Source organism: Malania oleifera, chromosome 12, assembly GCF_029873635.1.
Source record: "Malania oleifera isolate guangnan ecotype guangnan chromosome 12, ASM2987363v1, whole genome shotgun sequence".
Classification (NCBI taxonomy): Eukaryota; Viridiplantae; Streptophyta; class Magnoliopsida; order Santalales; family Ximeniaceae; genus Malania; species Malania oleifera.
This window is the reverse complement of record NC_080428.1, coordinates 4,293,161-4,314,639: the sequence shown is the minus strand read 5'-3', so window position 1 is coordinate 4,314,639 and position 21,479 is coordinate 4,293,161. Positions and strand designations below refer to the sequence as shown.

Genomic DNA, 21,479 nt, shown 5'->3' with positions numbered 1-21,479 from the left:
TCTCAAATTATTTGTGGGATCGTTTCCGAACTTCACTTTCAAAATGCCCCTGCTCCTCCAGCTCTTTGTCATTACCTTCAAAGAGTTGTATTAAACCCTCCTCGTCCGCGGATTCAAGATCGGGTCCCATTTGATCAATTAATAATTCATTTTCAGAGTCAACTATGCTACCATATCGTCTTCCGAGTCATAAAACAAATCACCTTCTCCGTCCCTCTTATTTTGACATCATCTCCTCTCTAGGCAAAGAGAACAAAGGAAAGAACTAATTCCTGGTTTCCATTTCATCACTACTTTTCGTGGGGATCTCTACTCCATTGCATATACCCTCCGGACCTTCCCAGCCATAGTATTCCTGAACTCTGCTCAACCGAAATACCAAAACTTGCAAATTATGTTATGTCGCCTACCACCTCATCCACAAGTCTATAATGTTGTGTTTCTTAAGTTGAACCCTTTTCAACAACCTCAATTGGGCTAGTGCTTAGTTTTTTGATAACCCATATTGGCTTTGGTTTTTTCAGCCCATTTGTATTGGTTCCTTGAATGGCTGGCCCAGCCTTGTCCACTTTAAAATATTTCCCTGCTTCCTCCCCACCTTCACGTATGGCATTGGGATTCCTGCGAGGAAAGTATCCTCCCCAATTCTTGTGATTACATATGGTTGTCATTCCTAATTCCATACTCATTGCAAAAGATCCTCTGGTAATGTCAGCAACAGAGATATTCGGCATAAGTCTCTATAAAACACTTCTCTCTCTATTCTCCTTTGACCTAACATTCACTGAGCCACAACTAGGGCATCTCCAGCGTTCGTGGGCGATGAAAGTTTTAACAAAGCAGCAAGAAAGGCCCTCCACCCATTCCTCTAAAATTTGCGAATTTGCACCCTATCAATTTTTTTCATAAAAATTAAAACAATTTAAATTTAATATTCAAATTTTTGTGTAAAAATATTTATCTAATTAACCATAAAAAATAATTTCTAATACAAAAATTCCAATTTTAAGGATTTTGACCTCAAGTTTCAAATCCAAGGAAATTTTGTTCAATAGTTAAGTATTCAAAAATTTTGGTAAAAATATTTTGATTCCTATAAATTTTGAATGATTTGGGGAGATTTTGAAAAAAAAAAAAAAAAATTGGGCAAAAATTGAATTGCCATTTCATGACGGAAAATGGAAATTTAAACAAGGATACCCGTTATCCCCCTTTTTGTTCATACTTGTAGCTAATGTCTTAAATAAGATGGTGGATAGGGCAGTCAATAGAGGGTTGGTTGAAGGATTATGTGTGGGGAATGAGAGGGTGGTAGTTTTTCATCTTCAATTTGTTGATGTCTTGATGATACCATTTTCTTTCTTGACGATCATAACCACTCGTTCAGAAAATTTAGGGTATTCTTAATGTGTTTGAGAGAGTTTATGGGCTTAAGATTATTATGGGGAAAGTGGTTTAGCAGCCCAAAATGTACCTGATGAGAGGACTAGCATTTGGGCAGCAGACGCAGCATGTGGTTTATTGAAAATGCCCCTAATACGTTTAGGGGTTCCATTGGGTGGGAACCCTAAAGGGGCGGATTTTCAGAATCCAATAGTGGAAAGGATTACAAAGAGATTAGATTATCAAATGAGTGCCCTTTTCTACTTTGGCAGTAGAATTACGCTTATTCAGGCTTGTCTCTCTAGCATCCTTAGTATTTTTTATCCGTGTTTAGTTCCAGTGGGAGTAGCTAGCAATCTTGAGAGAATTATGAGGGACTTTTGTGGCCTGGACTGGAGAGTTGTAGGGACCATCTAGTAAACTAGGCGGATGTTGGTAAGTCTAAAAACAGGGGGGGTTTGTTTTGGGGCCATCTTGGTGTCTAAAAGCACCACTCTTTTAGCTAAACATTCGTGGTGCTTCCCCTTGGAAGATATTTCCCTATGGCATAGAGTTATTTGCAATAATTTTGGGTTGGATGAACATGGATAGGTTACCAATGAAAGCTTAAGATGTTCTTTGGGAAGTCTGTGGATGTATATTTCCCATATTTACTCTATTTTCACCCCTCACACTAAATTTGTAGTAGGGAGGGATCCCAGATTCATTTTTGGAAAACCCCATGGCTTGGGAACGATTTTTTTCCATTTCTCTTCCTTGTTTTTTAAATTGTGCTCTGAGCCAAACAAAGTCATTTCTTTCTTTGTGGATAATGGGAGTGGCTTCCCAATCTCTTGGAATCATCATTCAAGAGACTTCTAAATGAGTTGTCTTCTTTGTTGTCTGTATTGAACAAATTGCAAATTATCCTTAGGTAGGGATGTTTTTTCTTGGTGTGTGGATCATTTGGGGGCTGTTTTCTTGCAAATCAAAGTTTTTTACCTATTCAAATTATCTCTTTCCTCTTTATTTAGTCATTTAAAAGGTTAAAGTTCCCCCAAAAGTTCAGGGTCTGTTTGGTATCGTTGCTGTTTTCTATCTTCTGTTTTTGTTTCTCTACATTAGAAAAGCATATTACAAAAATGTGTTTATTTCTATTGTCGGTTTTCTATTTCTATTGCTGGTTTTCAGCTGTATGCCAAAAAACTCAAAACCAAATTTTATTGTTTTCAGTTGTTTTGGCAACCTGTTGCTAGGAATTTTAATATTTAGAAATAGTTTTTTCGGATTAAATTATTCATTTTATACACTTTTAAATTAAAATCAAAATTAAATGATCATATGAATTTGAATATAATTAAATATATATATATATATATATATATACATAAATTTCAAAAAAAAATAATAAAGCTAATTACAAAATACTTTTACAATTTTTCAATTGTCATGTCCAATAAAATTTTTATTGTAAAGTAAAATTTGAAAGTAGCACAATTAAATAAAATAATTATAATAAATTTATTTTTATTACAGTAATTTTTAAAATTTGCATTATTCGTAATTTTATTATTTTAATCATATTTTTTTAATATTTTGATTTAAAGATAAAAATAAGAGTTTTTTTTTAAATTAGGTTTTTAATTTGTATTAGTTTTATAAATGTTAACCAAACAGGTTGCTCATTTTTAGTTTTTAGTTATGTTTCTGGTTTTTGGTTTTCGTTTCTTTAATTTTTCATAGTGATACCAAGCGAGCCCTAAAGTGTTTACTTGTTTGGTTGTGCTTAACAAAATTAATACCAATAACTTGCTACAAATTAGGAGACCTTTGAAGGCTCTCTCTCTCTCTAGATGTTTGCATGCTCTATTATAGGAATTCCAAAACAGCCTCCCACCTCTTTTTGCATTGTGAATTTGCATGGAGGATTTGGAATAAATTGTTTTTTTCTATGAAAGAGAGTTGGCTCTACCCCTATTCAGTAGAAGATTGGTTATTCACTTCTTTTGGGGGCTTTGGTATAAGGAAGGATAGGGCAGCTCTATGAAAGTGTAGTAAGTATGTAGTTTTATGGGGTCTTTGTTGGAAAATAATGCACAGATTTTTTCCACTACGAAGCTGAATTCGTATTTGGTGTGGGAAAAGATTCAATTCGTGACTTCTTTACGGTTTATTGGGTTTGGAATTTTTAGAGAAGCTAACTTTCAGGATTTAAATGGGGATTGGAAGAACTGGTTGGATTGATTTCTAATTTTTGATATTTTAGTTTTTTTCTGGTTTGTTCAAGATTTTTTTGGGATATGCCCTTTCTCCCTCTTGTAAGTTCTCTTCCTATTAATGAAATTCTTTTGCTCTCAAAAAAAAAATGGAAATTAAAACAGAAATTTCAACAATTTCATGGAAATTTAAGACCATGATGACATCATTCAATGTTTTTTAGCTCAACTCTAAGATGCATTTCTAGATGAAATAAAAGAGGACAAGAAATCCTCAAAGAAAAAAATTTAAAATAAAATAAAATAAACAATAAAAGAAATCAAAAAAAAAATAATTAAGAAAACCCCTCTTAACCCCTTTCCAATCATAGTTTACTAAACAGTGTAGATTAGATAATTCCTGCTGGCCTTTTTTTGTTTTTATTTTACCCCCATCTAACTGAACTTCATTACCTCTCAGATCAGACATCCACAGGTCTTGTCTACCAATTATTGAGCTTCTATGTCCTTCCCATTTATCTTCTCCACTGGAGTAGGCAAAATCCCATCCATGGACAGCTGTTTATTGCCCATCCCATCATCCTTGAAAATAGGAATACCCTCCAGAGCTTCTGTCAATGATTAGAGGTACAAACGATAAATACCCAAGCGAACCATAGTGATATTGTTCCTGAAACTAATTCAAGAGCAGACCACCATCGTGATCAAACTCACGAGTGTCAACACCATCGCTCTCCAATACATCACCCCATTTTTTCTTCCCCTTCCTTTTATTAATCCTACCATCAATATCCCCCTTCTAACCAATCAAAATTCCACAATACATGAACTTCAATCAGCAATTTTACTTTAGATTTTTTTCATTCTCCCATCAGAATCCCCATACTTGGAATCAGTAACTTGTACCCACAGCAGCCTCCTCAGCCAACCTATGGACATAAAACTCATAACCACTAACGTTTTCACACGACCTTCCTTTCCCAATAACCTTATCCCCCACATCATCTCCTTTACACTTAAAATCCTCCTCCCATCCTTCACGATTCTCAGTTAAACACCCTACCCAAATCATCATTCCCTAATGGCTGTTTCTCAGTCTCGTCATGGCCATATCCCTCTCCCACTAAGTACACAAAGTCTTCATCCAACCTCCCCACTCGCCATTAACCCAATCACTTACCCTCCGTTCTGCATAGATGAATTTCTTGTAATCTTCTTCCCAGTTGGATGCTTCAAAAAATAACCCCTGACCCCTGCACTGTCTCCTCTCTTTCCTTACCTTCAACTCCTTTGTGAACATTTGTTTGCCTTTGCCTTTCCTTCCCGCGTTAGGAAACTGAAATTTACTAACCTCTAGTGACTATCACCGCCAAACTACCATTGTCCTCCCTATCCTTTAAAGCCGGAAAAAAAGGATCTTAATCAAAGGTGATTCAAGTGCAGCACATCCCATGCCTCCAATGCCCAGAACTATTCTTTAATAAACAAGAGTATTGGGCCTTACTAGGACACCCATCAATATTTTGGGCCACTTTCTTTAAATCACCAGAAAGGGCCTCCACCTTTTTAACCTCCAGGCAGATCCTCCCCCCTTGAGACTTATTCTGCAACCTGCCACAAAATGGATCAAAAGTACCCTGCCTTGTGTTCAAAATCCATTAGGCATGATTTTGGGCCTGATCATAACTCAACGACTTTGGGCCTGCTCACAACTTAAAGCATTTGGAACTTGGGCCTGTTCACTCAAACACCCACCTCAATAACTTTAGGGGGTGTTTGGTTCCCAGCTTTTTCAACATTCCAGGGAATGCATGGCATCTCATTCCTAAGTTTGTTTGTGCACCCAAATCCTATGTGGCAAACATCTTAACATTCTTAGGAATGAAAGATTCCCACAAAATATGGACATCCCATTCTTTCACGGGTCGAACATTTCACACCTTGTGAAGGGCTGTGCAGCACTAGCTAAATCACTCTTGCTTAACTAGTCAACCTAAGTATACCACAGTTTACCAAAAAAACCACATTTACAGCAGTTGAATGAAAGTAAGCAAATGCAATAAGCAATTCACAAAAGCAAATGACAAGCACGTGGTAAACATTGAAGCAATATAATTCATTAACAGCACCTTTGAAAGCAACGTGTGTTTAGAAAGGGAGGCAAGTAGGCTAAACATGTTTAAAAAATGCTAATGAGTTTTACAAGACTGATGAACACTCACCCTCCCTTAAAGAACTTTATATGCTATTTAAGCTCTGGCACTAGGAAACATCAAAATGTCTAAGGAGTCATACTCCCATTTTACACTAAGGCTTACACATACTCAAAGCATAAAACCTATACTACTATTTACATGATGGTAACCCATCCCATGCACACAAAGCAGCCAATCACAGGTAGGCATAATGCCCTGAACAAGTTCATCCCGTGACACATTCCCACCCTCTAGGTAAGTTCCATGGGAATGAAATCCTACTTTTGGAACCTTGCACTCACTATTTTGGCTAATTGGACATGCATGAATGCCCCTAGACTATAATATTGTTACACATTATTATATCTAAAATAATAAATTATTAATAAAATGAAAATAATATTATTATTGTGCTATAATAATATTATATAATGGTTAATATTTAAAGACCATGTTGCCTTAATTATTTTCATTAATTGAATTATTTAAGTGTTGAACTTTTTTGTTTTATGATTGTTGAACATTTTTGTGTTGAAAATATAATTATTCTTCATATATTATTTGTACACATTTCAAGGGTAGAATGGCCATTTCATGAAATGCTTGCCACGATTCCCATGTTGTACAAAACATTGACATGGGAATCATGTATACATTTATGGAATCTTACAATGTAAACCAAACAAAATATTGGTAAGGCAGGCATCCCATTCCGATGAATACTAGGAATGTCATTCCATGGGAATATTTTTTATGCCACAAACCAAAGCACCCTTACCGTCTAATATCCGGCCCAAGACCAACATAATCATCAAACATCCCAACCCACTCCAACCCATCTTCAATGAACTCCCATCTCCCAACGAAACCTTAGTTGCCTCTGCCATTGTTACTAACAGTGGTGATCAAAAAGGCTATTTTCGTGACTGTTATTGCCGCCTTTACTGCTGCTGCATCTGCTGCTTTGCCTGCAATGAACAATCACATTTTTCACAAATCACATTCTTCTGTGTAATAGCTACTTGTCTCCATGAACAGATGCCTTGCTGTGAACCTTCACTTGTTTTACCAATACCAGTATCAAAGATCCTAGCCAGTGCACAAAATTCCTTCACAAACTCCAGCCACGCATTACCTTTTGATCCACCAGGAATGAACACTAAAAATGTTTTCTGTTCCATCAATCTTAGCGCCAAGAATTCCCTAGCTTTGTCGGTCAAATTGCCTACCAATATCTCATACTACCTACTCTAAAACTTCGAAAACCCCTCCCCAACTTGCAAAAACCCAATGCCAATCCCTCTGAAAACCAGTTTGCCACCACCAACAATAGTCTCATCCACCCGGTGCATTTTGGATTACGTTTGTAAACAAACAAAAAATCACCCTTACCCACTTTATCCAGTCTCTTCAATCTGGATGGATCGAAATCAATCTTCTCCTTTCATTGCCAATAATGCCTGTATGGGTTTACAAGCGAAGATAGAGGAGAGCGCCGCATGTTTTCTTCTCCCAATTGCACTCTTTTCTTCAATTTAGGCAGCAAGGCACCACTCTCTACCAGGGATTCGCATTTTAGTTTTCTATGTGAGGATACTCTCTTATATTTTTTTATACTTAATGATATAACTTATCTTCACAAATTGCACAATTCCCCATCCATTTTTGTTTCTATCACTCAAATGATGAAATGGTTTTTGTTTTTTTGTGAGGTGGGGGACTTGTTTCCAATTTAGATACAATTAAATTTATGAAATTGACATTGTAAAATTAGAATTTTTTAAATCCAATTAGCAAAGAAAACTTTCAAGTTTTTAGAAATGATATTTTCCATTAAAAGATTAAAACACTTGTTAGTCTATAATATCTTCTAAAATCCACTAGAAGGCAATTTTTTTTTAGAATACTACAATTAGAATAAACAAAATTTCCAATCACCAGTTTTCAAATGAACAGAATACCGAATGCAAACACTCCCAAGTATGCTAAAATATTGAAGATTAAAAAAATTATATAGACCATATGAAGACCCCAAGAGCACTAGGTCATCACTATTCTAAATCCAAATTGCGCATACAATATATGGAAGCAATTGCATGTGCATACATTGCATATGCAAGCAATTACATGCGCATACAAGAATGCATGCACATAAGTATTGATACAGGTGATGCATGCAAAAACTAGGTGAGTACGCACATCATGTAAACTAACCTAAAATGCCCAAGTCTTCACTTAGCGCCCTCTTTTCTTCTGTGCTCAATCTTAAGTTGCTATTAATAATCTGTTCTACATTTTCCTGAGGAGATTCTGGATCATCCTCCCATGCATCTTCTCCGACATAAGAACTATCTTGAACAAGGGTACCATCAAGTCCTTCAATAAACTTCTTCATTTTCAAGCCTTTGGGTGTTGTCTTCCTCCACATACTCTTCTTAAACCTAAAAATTTAGGAAAAATAATAATAAATAAAATTGAAATATTAAAAGCCCATCACAAACACTCGACTCGTTTGGTTCTCGGAATAGCAATTCCTAGGAATACGATGGAACATAGTGAAAATTTTGGGAATGTAGGTAATAAGAGAGGAACAAACATTCCCATGATGAAATTTGGGAATAGTTATTCCTTGTTTATCCCTTAATATGGACTCATAAAATGTTTCACACCATTATTTGCTTTTATGGTATCAATACAATTTTTTGTATAACTAATTGTAACTAACCTATCATAACTAATCTATTCCAAGGAATAGACATTCCACAAACCAAACGTACAGCAAATTATTTTATGCAGCAAGTTAAAAACTAAATCTCCATATGACTAGCTCAACTACGGCACAGATGAACAATCCTAAATAGATACAAGTATGCAACTACAAATAGGAATATTTTTCTTAAATATTTTTTTGTTCAACTTCCCATTGTCATTTCTTATTGAGGCTTCATTTGGCATCAATTTCAGTTAAGTATTGAATTGAATAAGTACTTAAATAAATTAGTAATACTAGTACGTACTTTTAGCTAATAAGTATTGAAAGTGAAAAGTAGTATTTGGTTGTGTTTGAAAATAAGTATTGATTGGACCAATAATATTTTCAAGATTTGAAAAAAACAAAAATAATACATTATCACGTATTACTGTGTATAAATGATAATGCACTATTAAAAAGATATATTATATTATGTATTTAATATATAATGTACTGATAAAAATAATATAATAATATTTTTAAAATAATATTTATAAAATATAATATAATAATGCATAAAGATGCTGATCAAGAAATATAATACATATATACTTTTTCTTTCATAATTATATTATTATATATATAACATTTTATGATATCATAATCAATTTATTTATCATATTTTAAAATAATAATGATACATTAATACTTCATAACTTAATATTATATAATCAAATGTACAGTTATGATAATGTTTTACAGTCATATTCTTAACATATAACATAATAATGTAGAAATATATTTATTTTAGTATTACAAAATTATTCTATTGTATTAGAATAATACAATATCATGATATTGTAATCAATTATGTTATCATATTTTAATATCATCATATTACTAATAAACCTCCCATTTTCAATACCACAATAGATATTATTACAAATATCATAGTAGCGTTATAATACTGTAATTATAAGGCAAAATTCATTATTATAAAGCACTTAAATATAATAGTAAACATGATATATCATTATAATATGATAACAGTATAACGTATTCTATGGGTATGATTCTACCATATACGTCTTTTTCATTCCGTCAATTATTGTATTATAATATAATATACATATACACTGTTCAACCTCTTATAAGAGGCCATAAGTTTCTCCTAAACCTCTTATTTAAGAACAAAAGGTTTTGACAAGTACTTACATCACATTGATTCGTGGAACAGAAGGGGGAGGGAATGGAATAGAATAAAAGTTCAAATGAGTACGTTAAAAATTATAAGCAGTTGTTCCTGTTATTCAGCAATTGATGGTTTGACAACTGTTTGTGAGTTCATACTGCTTAAACAGACCAAGTTTTGGTTGATTTCCAAAATTAGTCACTCCATTTCAAAAGCATTAATCAATCAAATGTTCAGTTATGTTTGAGAATGGGAACCCAGTTAAAAACGTTTGACGCAACATCTTCTCAATTTCATTTCACCAAAGAAACGGTTTTCTACGGACACGTTATTCACAATACCATCACCATGCCATTTTTCTCTTAAATATTTGGAGGCACAGCTATGTGTTAATGAAAATTTAGGAGTTCGAGGTTCAAACCAAAAACTCTGAAAATTCAAAAGCCAATATTTATCAGCATTGAAAATTTTCTATAACCAGAATCCCTTTTTGTTGTGGGACCCATTTTAAGAGAGTAACTAGGACATTGGATGGGTGGAAAAGAGCATTCTTCACTTTCGAAGGTCATGTCACTGTTATCCACGCTTGTCCATCCCCCATCCCTTTCTACCATCTTTCCCACTTTAGAACTCCTATGAGAGTGGCGCAAAGACTTGGCAATGAGGGATTTTTTGTGGTCGAGTGGTGGTGAGTGGAGTTGAGACCATCTTGTACGCTAGGAGACTATGAGTAGGTCTAAAAGAGAGGAAGGGTTGTGACAGCCCACTCCCACTGTGTCTATATTGTCCACCTTGGGGGCAAACCCCTCACGGTTTTGTCCTTCCTCAAAAGGTGCCTTTATACGAGAAGGATTCATACCTATATAAGTAGAGGCCCCGAGCGATGTGGGAATCCTCCCCAACCCAAGAAACTCAGTTCTAGGCTATCTCTTGCCCCACAAAGCACAGGATAGTGGGTACCACCCACCCTACCAGGACATCCCATCCCTAGCATGTGTTGTCACCACATTTCCAATCAGGATCCAGCTCTAACACCATGACAGTCCACTCCCACTATGTAGGTATTGTCTGTTTTGAGGGTGAACTCCTCACAGTTTTGTCCTTCTCCATGTACCTACTATTCTGTGCCTTGTGGGAGCAGGAGGCAGCCCAGAACTAAGGTTCTTGGGGTGGAGAGGAGTCCCATATCACTCAGGGAGGTGAAGGGACCTTGGCTTATATGGGGGTTGGATCCCTGTCCTGTGAAAATGCCTTTTGAGGAAGGACAAAACCATGAGGAGTTCGCCCCAAAAAGCGGACAATACCCACAAAGTGGGAGTGGGTTGTCACATATGGTATCAGAGCTGGATCCCAAACAGAAATGTGGTAACAACACATGTCAGGGACGGCATGTCATGTTAGGATGGGTGACAACCCAAAACTGAGGTTCTTAAGGTGGGGAGGAGTCCCGCAACGCTTGGGGCGGTAAAGGGGCCTCAGCTTATATGGGGATTGGGTCCCTCTCCTATGAAGGCGCCTTTTGAGGAAGGACAAAACTGTAAGGGGTTTGCCCCCAAAGCAGACAATGCCTACACAACAGGAATGGATTGTCAACAGGGCTTGGGTCTAGGTAATTTGGTGTTCAAAAACAGCTCCTTGGCAGGGAAGTGGTTGGGCATTTTCCTTTGGAACTTAACTCTTTTTCACACAAGGTAATTTGCAGTAAGATTGGTCTTCTACAAACTGGTTGGGATGTTAATGTGGGAGTTAATAATACTTATTCAAGTCCTTGGAAGTTTGTGTCTCAGATTTATCATCATTTTCTTCTTAAAGTCCAGTATAAAGTGAGTAATGGGAAGAGAATTCATTTTTGGGAGGACCATTGGTCAGGGGAGGCACCTTTGGCTCTTGCATATCCACATCTCTCAGTTATCAAATCCTCATTTATACCCCAATTTATGCTTTTATCCTTTTGCAATAGGATGGGTATTCTTGGATTTTCATTTTGAGAGAAATCTTAATATTGGGGAGAGAGAGAGAGAGAGAACAATGAGCTGGCTCTCTTGACCAATTTGCTCAACTCTTTTCATGTTCATTTGGGGAGTGGCAAAAGGGCTTGGAGCTTTGATCCTTCTCGAGAATTCTCTCATAACGCTTTTTTTCCTATTTGACTTGTTATCCTAATGCAGCACCTTTTGCCTTGTACTCCCAGATACGGAAAGCTAAAGTTCCCTAAAAGATAAAAGCTTTTATTTGGACAACTATACTCGAGAAAATCAACAACAATGACTTGCTTCAGAAGAGAAGACCTGCTAAGGCCCTGTCGCCTTACATTTGCGTCATGTGCTTGATGAGTGGGGAGATTTGCTCACATTTGTTTCTTCATTGTCCCTTCACTTTGGCTGTTTGGAATAAATTATATGGTATCTTTGGTGAAAATTGGGCTTGCCCCCTCCACATTGAAGACCTTTCGTGCTATTATGTTTAGGGGGTCTGGCAAGGGAACCGATAGGAAAACCTTGTGGCAGTGTACTGTTATGGCAATTATGTCATGTATTTGTTTGGAAAGGAATCTAAGAATCTTCAAAAGTGTGGCCACTACTAACAATTTAATTTGGAGTAAAGTGGTTTATCTTGCATTGCTGTGGCTCTCAGCTAGTGGCGTCTTTCGACATGTTTCTCTAAAAGATTTACAGCGGGATTGGTTTGCTGACAAGGCTCTTCATTATGTTATTTTTGTTTTTTCCATAATCTTGTAGCTAGTTTTCTTTCTGTAAATGAGGATTTCTTACTCTCCTTGATTTATTCTGTTTTGTTGTAGTATATTCTTCTCTTCTAATACAAATCTTTGTTTATCAAAAAAAACCTACATACACACAAAAACAAGACGCTAGGTGAACTCCTGCCCCATTTTATTGCATCGAAATTTGAAATACAACACTATCAACCATAGAATATGAAATAAAATTTCATTAGATCTGTTCAGCAAAAAACATGACAAATGTACTTACTTCCTAATATTACGTGGACTTGGTTCGGGAATCAATGCCTCCATGTAAGCCTCAGTTAACTCTTTTCTTTGTCGATCCAGGCGTGGCACTTGAATTGCTGAATATAATCTTTGACAAGAAATTATTGCAATTAAAATGTACAATACCAAAGCAACAATTCGTTTAGGTTCCCAATTCTTGACATCCTGACAACAAACGATGATACTTTTTATTAGCATATCAAAAGGAGTTGTAACAAGAAAGCACTTCAACTCATCAAAGCACTATGTCAACCCTTGCTCTTGCCTATATGACTCCTCTTTTGTCATTGCATTTCTTCTACTGGAAAACAAAAATTTTAGGTGAGGTTTAGAAGGATCTTCATGGTGCTACATCAACATATAGGATGAAAGAATAGAGAAGATCTGTGACACCCTGTGATCTAATAGAAGGTATGGCCTTGGACAAAGCCAAATGGCAACAAAGAGTTCAAGCATGCAAACCTCAAATAAGGGCTTAATGAGTTGAATAGAGGTTGTGTGGTCCTACAGAAAGATAATTTCTAATGATAACTTTCAAACAACCATGACATAAATTGCAAGTACTAAGCAATAACAAGATTTTGAATAATAAAAATATATATATGCTACAAAAAGGTTACAAAAATATCCAACAGCATATGATACAAAAATATACAGGAGAAAAGAAAGCACCACACACATGTCATGGATCAACAAAAATGTTATTGCCCTAGGATTCTATATTCTCTATGGTTCAAAATCCAGTTCTTGACAAATTTATTTTTGATCCTTTTCTAATGGTTCACAAATGATGTTTTGGAAAAATACTTTTGATCTCGAGTCACATGCTGTGAGCATTTTTTCATAGTTTGGATATGCTAAAATATAATTGAACTATTCCTTCGGGATCTTGCCTAGGTGTATTGTTTTGCCTCGTGAAATGTGCTTGAATCAATTGGAAGTCTCCACTAGTGATATCATCATCATTCTCCAACCAAACACAGTTCTATCTCGAAAAGCAGAAACCACTGTTTTAAACTGCAACCTCACATTGAGCTTTAATCATCCTGGAAACATAAACAATTTTAAAACTATAGGTTCCTTGCCACATCAAACCATCACTGCCTTGAAATACAGGGTGGATGGAGCAGGTAAAACAGTTTCTTTTTTTATATTTGGATAGAAAAAGAAATATTATTACGAGAAGGAAAAAAAGTAAAAAATGCAAACCACTAGTGCCAGCTCCATTGTTTTTAGAACTTCAACCCTATGTTATCTAATAGATCCTTATTCATGAGCACATTTGTCATTTGTAGGTATACCCAACAACATATGTTCATTACCCGACATATGGGCTTAGGGGAGTGTCGACACCAGGCTTGGGTGGCCCATTTTAGTTTTTTTTTTTTTTTTTTTTTTTTTTTTTTTGGATTACACACCGGGTATCCACGCGTCCGTTTTACGGTCCACGTGACTAATCCTGCGCCCCTTGAAGTTGACCCCACAACTCCAAAGGGTGGGTAAATTCAAGAGTCCAGGGGCGGAAACGAGTCCAAGAGGGTTTGAACACCTGACCTTGTGAAAGGCACTCTTGCAACCAGCACTACCACTTGAACCACACCCTGGGGGTGGGTGGCCCATTTTAGTTGTCAACATATTTGGTGACTGTTTAAAATCAAATAAGTACAGACAACCAAACCATTAGTTCCCTAACTGCCTATTTATTTTAGAAAACAGAGTTGCTACTATATTTAATTTTAAGAACGCAAAATAAAGGAAAACCTTTTCAAAAAGAGATTAGGTTCGGCAGTACCATTGGTGAATAAGTAAGGTAATTCCTTCAATCGGTAATTCCTTCAATTCCTTTTGGATGGAATTCAAAGAACTAGCACCTAATAGCACCCATTCTATAAATGATTACCGTACCTATCTTGTGTGTGTATGCCTCCCCTTTTTTTGAAATCATTTCTAAAAAAATAGATAAAAATATGAAAAAACAAAAAAAAAAAGTTGCGGACAGCCTACTGCAAATTTCTTTCCATTTGTTTATTCTTTTCAGAAATCTTCCATTCCCTAACCCTTTTGAAATGGCTTTATAAGGTCTATATAGAGCATTTAACCTCATGAAAATCCTACTACTTAATGTCTCTCCGAATCAAAGATGCATTCACACAAACATAGAAAATAAAGAAAAGAAGAAAGAGAGTGACTTTTTGGTTTTGGTTGGTATGACTAGATCTACAAAGCAGACTGCCTACACATCCTCTAAAGAGGAATCAAGCCATTTGTAGTTCCCAAAAAACATTATCAAAATTCAATTTCAAAAACATTTTTTTGGGTCATTTTAACTTTGAATGCTTTGATTTCTTTGAGAGAGAAACCATAAAGCCCAACTTGAAAACTCTGATTTTACCTTTTAGAAAAGAGACTTTTAATATATCCAACAGCCACATCATGAATAGTTCATTAAAATGCTAAATTTTCTAAAAAAAGGATGTTTTGGTTTCTTTGGAAGGAAAACCATAAAACCTAACTTAACAACATTGGTTTGTTTTTAGGGGGAAAAAAAAGGTCTTTTAATCTATCTAACAACCACAGTATGGACAATTCATAAAAAAGTTAATTTTTCCAAAACAACTTGGCTTTTTTAAAGAAGAAAATCATGAATCTTTTAAAAATTATGATTTTTGACTTTTCAAGAGAAAATCCATAAAACGGATGTCATTCACTACTAAAGGACACAACCAGTCTCATCATATATCACAATAACAATGCAGCATTCCAGAAAATCAAAAAAGAAAATGAAAATAATGAAAATTCAATATTATGGCCAGGTTGGTCGACCATCTGTACAGAGGCTGTTGACCACCAGCATGCATATTCTACCATATTCAAATTTGTCGTGAAAATTTCTTTGAAACCAAAGTACAGCCGTACTCTAAACCAATCCTAGATGACATGCTATCACTCAAAATCAACATGCATACATAGGAATCATACAAAATCAATCATGCCAACTCACATTCTCAAATAAGAAAATAGGCAAAAATGACATGCAAATGAACACCAAATAGAAGATGTAGGACTAACCTGAAGATTGTTTTCCAATGTAAATCAGAGGGGGAAAACTCTTACTCAAATGAATTATGGAAATGATGTAAGGAATGGAAATAAGAAAAGATGAGAAAAATCATGAAAATGTTGAGAATGAAAATCTCCTCCAAACAGGCACTAAAATCTTCTAAGTATGCTCTCTTGCCCCTTTGTAGGCAAGCCCCAAAATGGTTCATGCATGATATATTGATAGACCATGCAAAATTGGAGGGAAATATATTTGATTTTTTGAATTTTGAAAATTCAAATTCAAACTAAAATAACTACCAATGGCCAACTACCAGCATCCTCATTCATTGCCTGGTGTCACGGTCCGACTATTTTCACACCGTTGTTAAGGGCCGTGCGGCACTAGCTAAAGCACTCTTGCTTAACTAGCCAACCTATCGTTTACCAACATTCATCCACGAAGCACTTTCATTAACATTCATTCAGATAGCAGCGGAAATAGTAATCAATTCATGAAAGTCATGGCAAGCAAGCAGTAAACATTGAAGCAAACGTAATTCATTAACAAATCCTCCGTTGACATGTTGTACTTAGCGAGGGAGGCAAGTAGGCTAAGCACGTTGACAATTGCTAGTAAGTTTTACAATGACTGATGAACACTCACCCTCCCCTAAAGAGCTTCTGGGCTATTCTCACTCTGGCACTAGGAAACATCAAAGTGACCGAGGAGTCATACTGCCTTATTTGGCTTACAACGAAATAAATACTGGAAAATAATCCTACACTAATATTTACATGATGGAAACCCATCCCAAACACACAAGGCAAGCGGTCACAGGCAAGCATAATGCACTAAAGAAGCTTAGCTCGTGACATTCTCCCCCACTTATGCGGTCGACGTCCTCGTAGACTTTGACGCTAGGTACACTTCGACTTCATCTACGAACGGTTGCATATCTTCCGCAGAAACCCAGCTAATTTCTTCGTAACCAAGGCCTTTCCACTTCACTAAGAATTCTTGCCGCTTTTTCCTTGAGGATGTGAACTCTCTGTCTGCAAGGGTATCTTCAACTTCACGTCTGTCAAGTTGCACTGTACTCACTTCTGCTCTGGCTGACTGATTTCTACTTAGATCGTCGGTGTCGGCGTTGTATGGCTTGAGGCAGCTGACATGAAACACAGGATGCACTTTCATCCAAGTCGGAGGGTCGATTTTGTAGAAGACCTTCCCGACTTTGGCCAAGATGGGGATTGGTCCTTCATATTTGCGAAATAGTCTCCTATCTCGTCCTCGTAGTGACCTGACCTGTTCAGGATTGAGCTTAACAAGCACTAAGTCACCTACGTTGAAGTGTTGCGGTCTTCTCCCCTGATCTACCCACTTCTTCATCCGCTTAGTAGCTTTCTCGAGGTAGGCTCGGGCAATCTCAGCATTTCGCTTCCATTCTTTGGTAAAGACGTACGCGCTGGGACTCTTTCCTCTGTACGGCTCATCCACTGTGTGAGGTAACAGCAGCTGCTGGCCTATAACAAGCTCAAAAGGACTCTTGTTGGTTGTGGAGCACTTTTGGGCATTGAAACAGAACTGAGCCATATCAAGTAGTTGCACCCAATTCTTCTGGTTGGCGTTGACAAAGTGGTGCAAGCACTCTTCAAGTAGCCCATTGAATCTCTCCGTCTATGCATCTGTTTATGGGTGATAACTCGAAGAGATTTCTAGTTGTGAACCGAGGATTCTAAAAAGTTTTGCAAAGAAGTTGCCAGTGAATCTTGAGTCTCGGTCACTAACAATGTCGTGCGAAACACCCCAACATTTCACAATGTTCTTAAAAAACAACTGTGTTGTCTCCTCTGCCGAACAGTACTTCGGTGCGGCTATGAATGTACCATACTTCGAAAACCTGTCTATAATAACAAGTATAGACCCTACGTCTCCCACTCTAGGCAGGTTGGTGATGAAATCCAATGAGACACTTTCCCACGGTTTGGATGGTACTGGTAGGGGGCTCCAACAGCCCAGCAGTTTTCCTCCGCTCAACCTTGTCTTGTTGGCAAGTGAGACAAGTTTGGGTATAATCAACCACATCATCAAGCATGTGCAGCCAATAGTACCCCCGCTTCAGTAAGGCCAAAGTGCGCTGCCGTCCTGGATGTCCGGCCCACATTGTATCATGACATTCCTTTAGCAATATCTTCCGCAGATCACCTGCTCGTGGCACGAAGAGCCGGTTACCATGGGTCATCAGTAATCCATCTTCCATCCAGAACTGTCGTGCCTTCCCTTCTTCGGTAAGTTTCATTAAGTTCTGCGCAACTGGATCTTTGACTATGTTCTCTTTGATGCGCTCCCGCATCGTGGTGGTAATAGTACTTGAAGTCAGATGTGTTACCATTTGTAAGGCCGTCAATTCGGCCTTTCTACTCAGTGCATCCGCGACTTGGTTCAATCGCCCTGCCTTGTGCTAAAATAAGAAATCAAATTCTGCCAAGAATTCTTGCCATCGGCTCTGCTTGGGTGTCAGCTTTGGCTGTGTGAAGAAATGGCTAACACCTGAATTATCTGTTTTCACCACAAACCTTGACCCAAGTAAGTAATGCCTCCACACACGGAGACAATCAATCACCGCTAGCATCTCTCTCTTGAGCCGTGTACTTCCGCTCTGCTTCACTAAGCTTACGGCTTTCGTACGCAACAGGGTGCCCCTCCTGTTCCAAGACTCCTCCAAGGGCGAAGTCTGATGCATCTGTCTGTACCTCGAAGGGTTTCATAACATCCGGAAGAGCCAGTACCGGATCTCTCATCACAGCATCCTTCAAGTCATCAAAGGCTCCTTGGCACTCCTCTGTCCAGTTCCACCCATGACCCTTTTTTAGTAGTTCTGTCATAGGGGCCGTTATACGTGAATACCCCTCTACGAACTTCTTGTAGTAGTTGGCAAGGCTAAGAAAGGAATGCAACTCTTTCACTGTCGTTGGGATCTTCCATTCTTGAATTGCCTTTACCTTCTCCATATCCATTCTGATATGACCTTGTTCAATCACATAACCAAGGAATTTGATGCTCTGCTGAGCGAAAGAGCACTTCTCTTTCTTCACATATAGACTGTTCCCCTTCAGTCTATCGAACACCTTCCGCAGATGCTCTTTATGTTTCTCCAGAGTGGAACTGTAGACAACAATATCATCCAGGTACACCACGACAAACTTGTCAAGGTACTCACGGAAAACTTGATTCATCAAGGTAGAGAATGTTGCAGGCGCATTCGTCAACCCGAATAGCATCACCAAGAATTCATATGCCCGATATCGTGTCACACAAGTAGTCTTCGGCTCATCCCCATAAGCAATTCTCACCTGATAGTAGCCTGACCTCAAGTCAAGTTTAGTGAAGTACTTGGCGTGACTCAATTGATCCAATAAATCAGCAACCAACGGAATAGGATACTTGTTGGGCACTGTCACCTTGTTGAGCGCACGGTAGTCTACACACATCCGCAGGTTCTCATCATGTTTCTTCTGAAACAGCACCAGTGCTCCAAATGGTGCTTTGGAAGGGCGAACATATCCCGCTTCCAATAATTCATCAAGTTGCTTCCTCAATTCTGCTAACTCTGGAGGCGTCATCCGATATGGCCCTTTTGCAGGTGGTTTCACTCCTGGAAACAACTTGATCTCATGCTCCACACCCTGTAGTGGAGGTAATTCGTGAGGCAATTTATCCGGCATCACCTCCTTGTACTCATCAAACACCGCTTGGATGGTTGTAGGCACCAGCTCTTTGCCTACTTCTTTATCTACCACCATTGTGGCTAGATATGTCTGCTCTCCCTTCCTCAAACCTTTCTTGAGTTGCATGGCTGAAAGGAACTTCCCATCGTCTCCTCTCATTGCAACAGCTTGCACAATGCACGGGTGATCTCCCATCAGACATAGGGAACCAGCCGAAGGCATCAGCACTGCCTTTGTTCCCCTTAGGAACTCCATTCCCAAAATGACTGGAAAGTCATCCAATGGCACTGCTGTGAAATTCACATGACCTTCCCACTGCCCAAGCTTCACAGTAACTTGCTTGGCTACTCCCAGAGTAGGCTAGGCTACAGAATTAACTGCTTTTATGTGTCCTGTATCCTTCTCTGAGGATAAGTTGAGTCTCCAAGCTTCTAGTTGCAAAACAAAGTTATGGGTAGCCCCGGTATCCACCATAGCGCGGGTGTTCTTCCCATTGATTCTCAAGTCCACAAACATTAGCCCTCTGGCTCGTGTAACATTTGGGGCCTTCACCTGCTTTTCCAATCCGCTCACCTGCCGCATTACACCTATCCTCGGGGTCTCATCTTCTTCCCCATCGTCTCCCACTACCTGTTCAGCAATAAGAGCCTGTAAAGCATCAAGTGATGCCTTGTGAGGGCATTCAAAAACTCTATGAGGACCTCAACACAAGAAACACTCAAGTTTACCCTTTCCGTTGGATGTGTTGAACCCTCAAGACGACGAAGCTTTCTTTGAGGTTGATGCTTTATAGTCGGCTCCCCCACTCTTGGGTTTGCCTTTCTTGAAAGACTTTCCATTGTTTCCCTCTCCACCAGATCCTTTGGACGAAGTGGTATTCTCCCCAGTGTAGTCAGTCAAGCGTTCAGCAGCAGCTTATGCGGTAGACAAGTCTTGAACTCTTTGTCTATGAAGTTCAGTCCTTGCCCACGGTTTCATCCCCTCTACAAAATAGAACAACTTGTCCTTCTCCGACATATCCCGGATATTCAACATCAAAGCAAAAAATTGTTTCACATATTCCCTGATCGATCCAGTATACTTGAGGTCTCTCAGCTTTTTCCTTGCATTGTACTCAACATTTTCAGGAAAGAATTGGGCCTTGAGCTCTCTCTTCAAGTCTGCCCAACTCTCAATTACACAGTTTCCATTTTCAATGTCATTGTACTTAGCAAGCCACCACAGCTTGGCGTCACCCACCAAGTACATGGTTGCAGTATCCACTTTCACCTGTTCTGAGGTCATCCTCACAGCGCGTGTAGACACCCCATTTTTACCCGGGCCCAATATCATTATTATTATATCACTATTATTATTTTTATTTTCATTATTATTACCTTTGTTATATTATTATTATTTTTTTTTTTATTAGTATTTTTATTTATTATTATTATTTATTTATTTTTGTTATTACTATTATTATTATTTTGTTATCATTATTATTTTTAGTATTTTTATTATCATTATTATTTTATTATTATTATTATTATTATTATTATTATTATTATTATTATTATTTCTATTATCTTTATTATTATTTTTACTATTATTATAATTATTATCTTTACTTTATTATTATTGTTATTATTATTATTTTTATTATTATTTCTATATATATACTTTTTATTATTATTATTTCATTATCATTATTACTTTTAGTATTTTTTTCATTATTGCTATTATTTGTACCTTGCTATGATTATTTTTATTATTATTCATTATTATTTATAGTATTATTATTATAATTATTATTTTACTATTATTATTATTATTATTATATCATTCATACCCTATTAGTATTATACTTATATATATTATTACCATAAAGGTATGCAAAAAAAAAAGGAAACATAAAAATAAAAAGATAAAAAAAAAGAAGAGGGTGAGAGGCTGGGGCGAAAACCCTAGCCCTCTCATCCTTCCGTTTTGCCTATATAGGCACAGGGCACAGCAGCACGCAGTGAAGGGAGGCAGGGGCAAAAATTCTCTGATCCTGCACTCT

The 21,479-nt window shown here is 37.3% G+C and overlaps 1 protein-coding gene across 1 annotated transcript in view; it reads right to left on the bottom strand.

Annotated features, from left to right (window-relative positions):
* Positions 1-21,479, bottom strand: part of LOC131143768 (ATP-dependent zinc metalloprotease FTSH 12, chloroplastic) — a 167,438-nt gene that overhangs the window by 128,121 nt on the left and 17,838 nt on the right. The window contains exons 2-3 of the mRNA XM_058092080.1: positions 12,648-12,832; positions 7,988-8,214 (exon numbers count right to left, since the gene is read on the bottom strand). Coding sequence (XP_057948063.1) covers positions 7,988-8,214; positions 12,648-12,832 — 412 coding nt within the window. The remainder of the gene's footprint in view (positions 1-7,987; positions 8,215-12,647; positions 12,833-21,479) is intronic.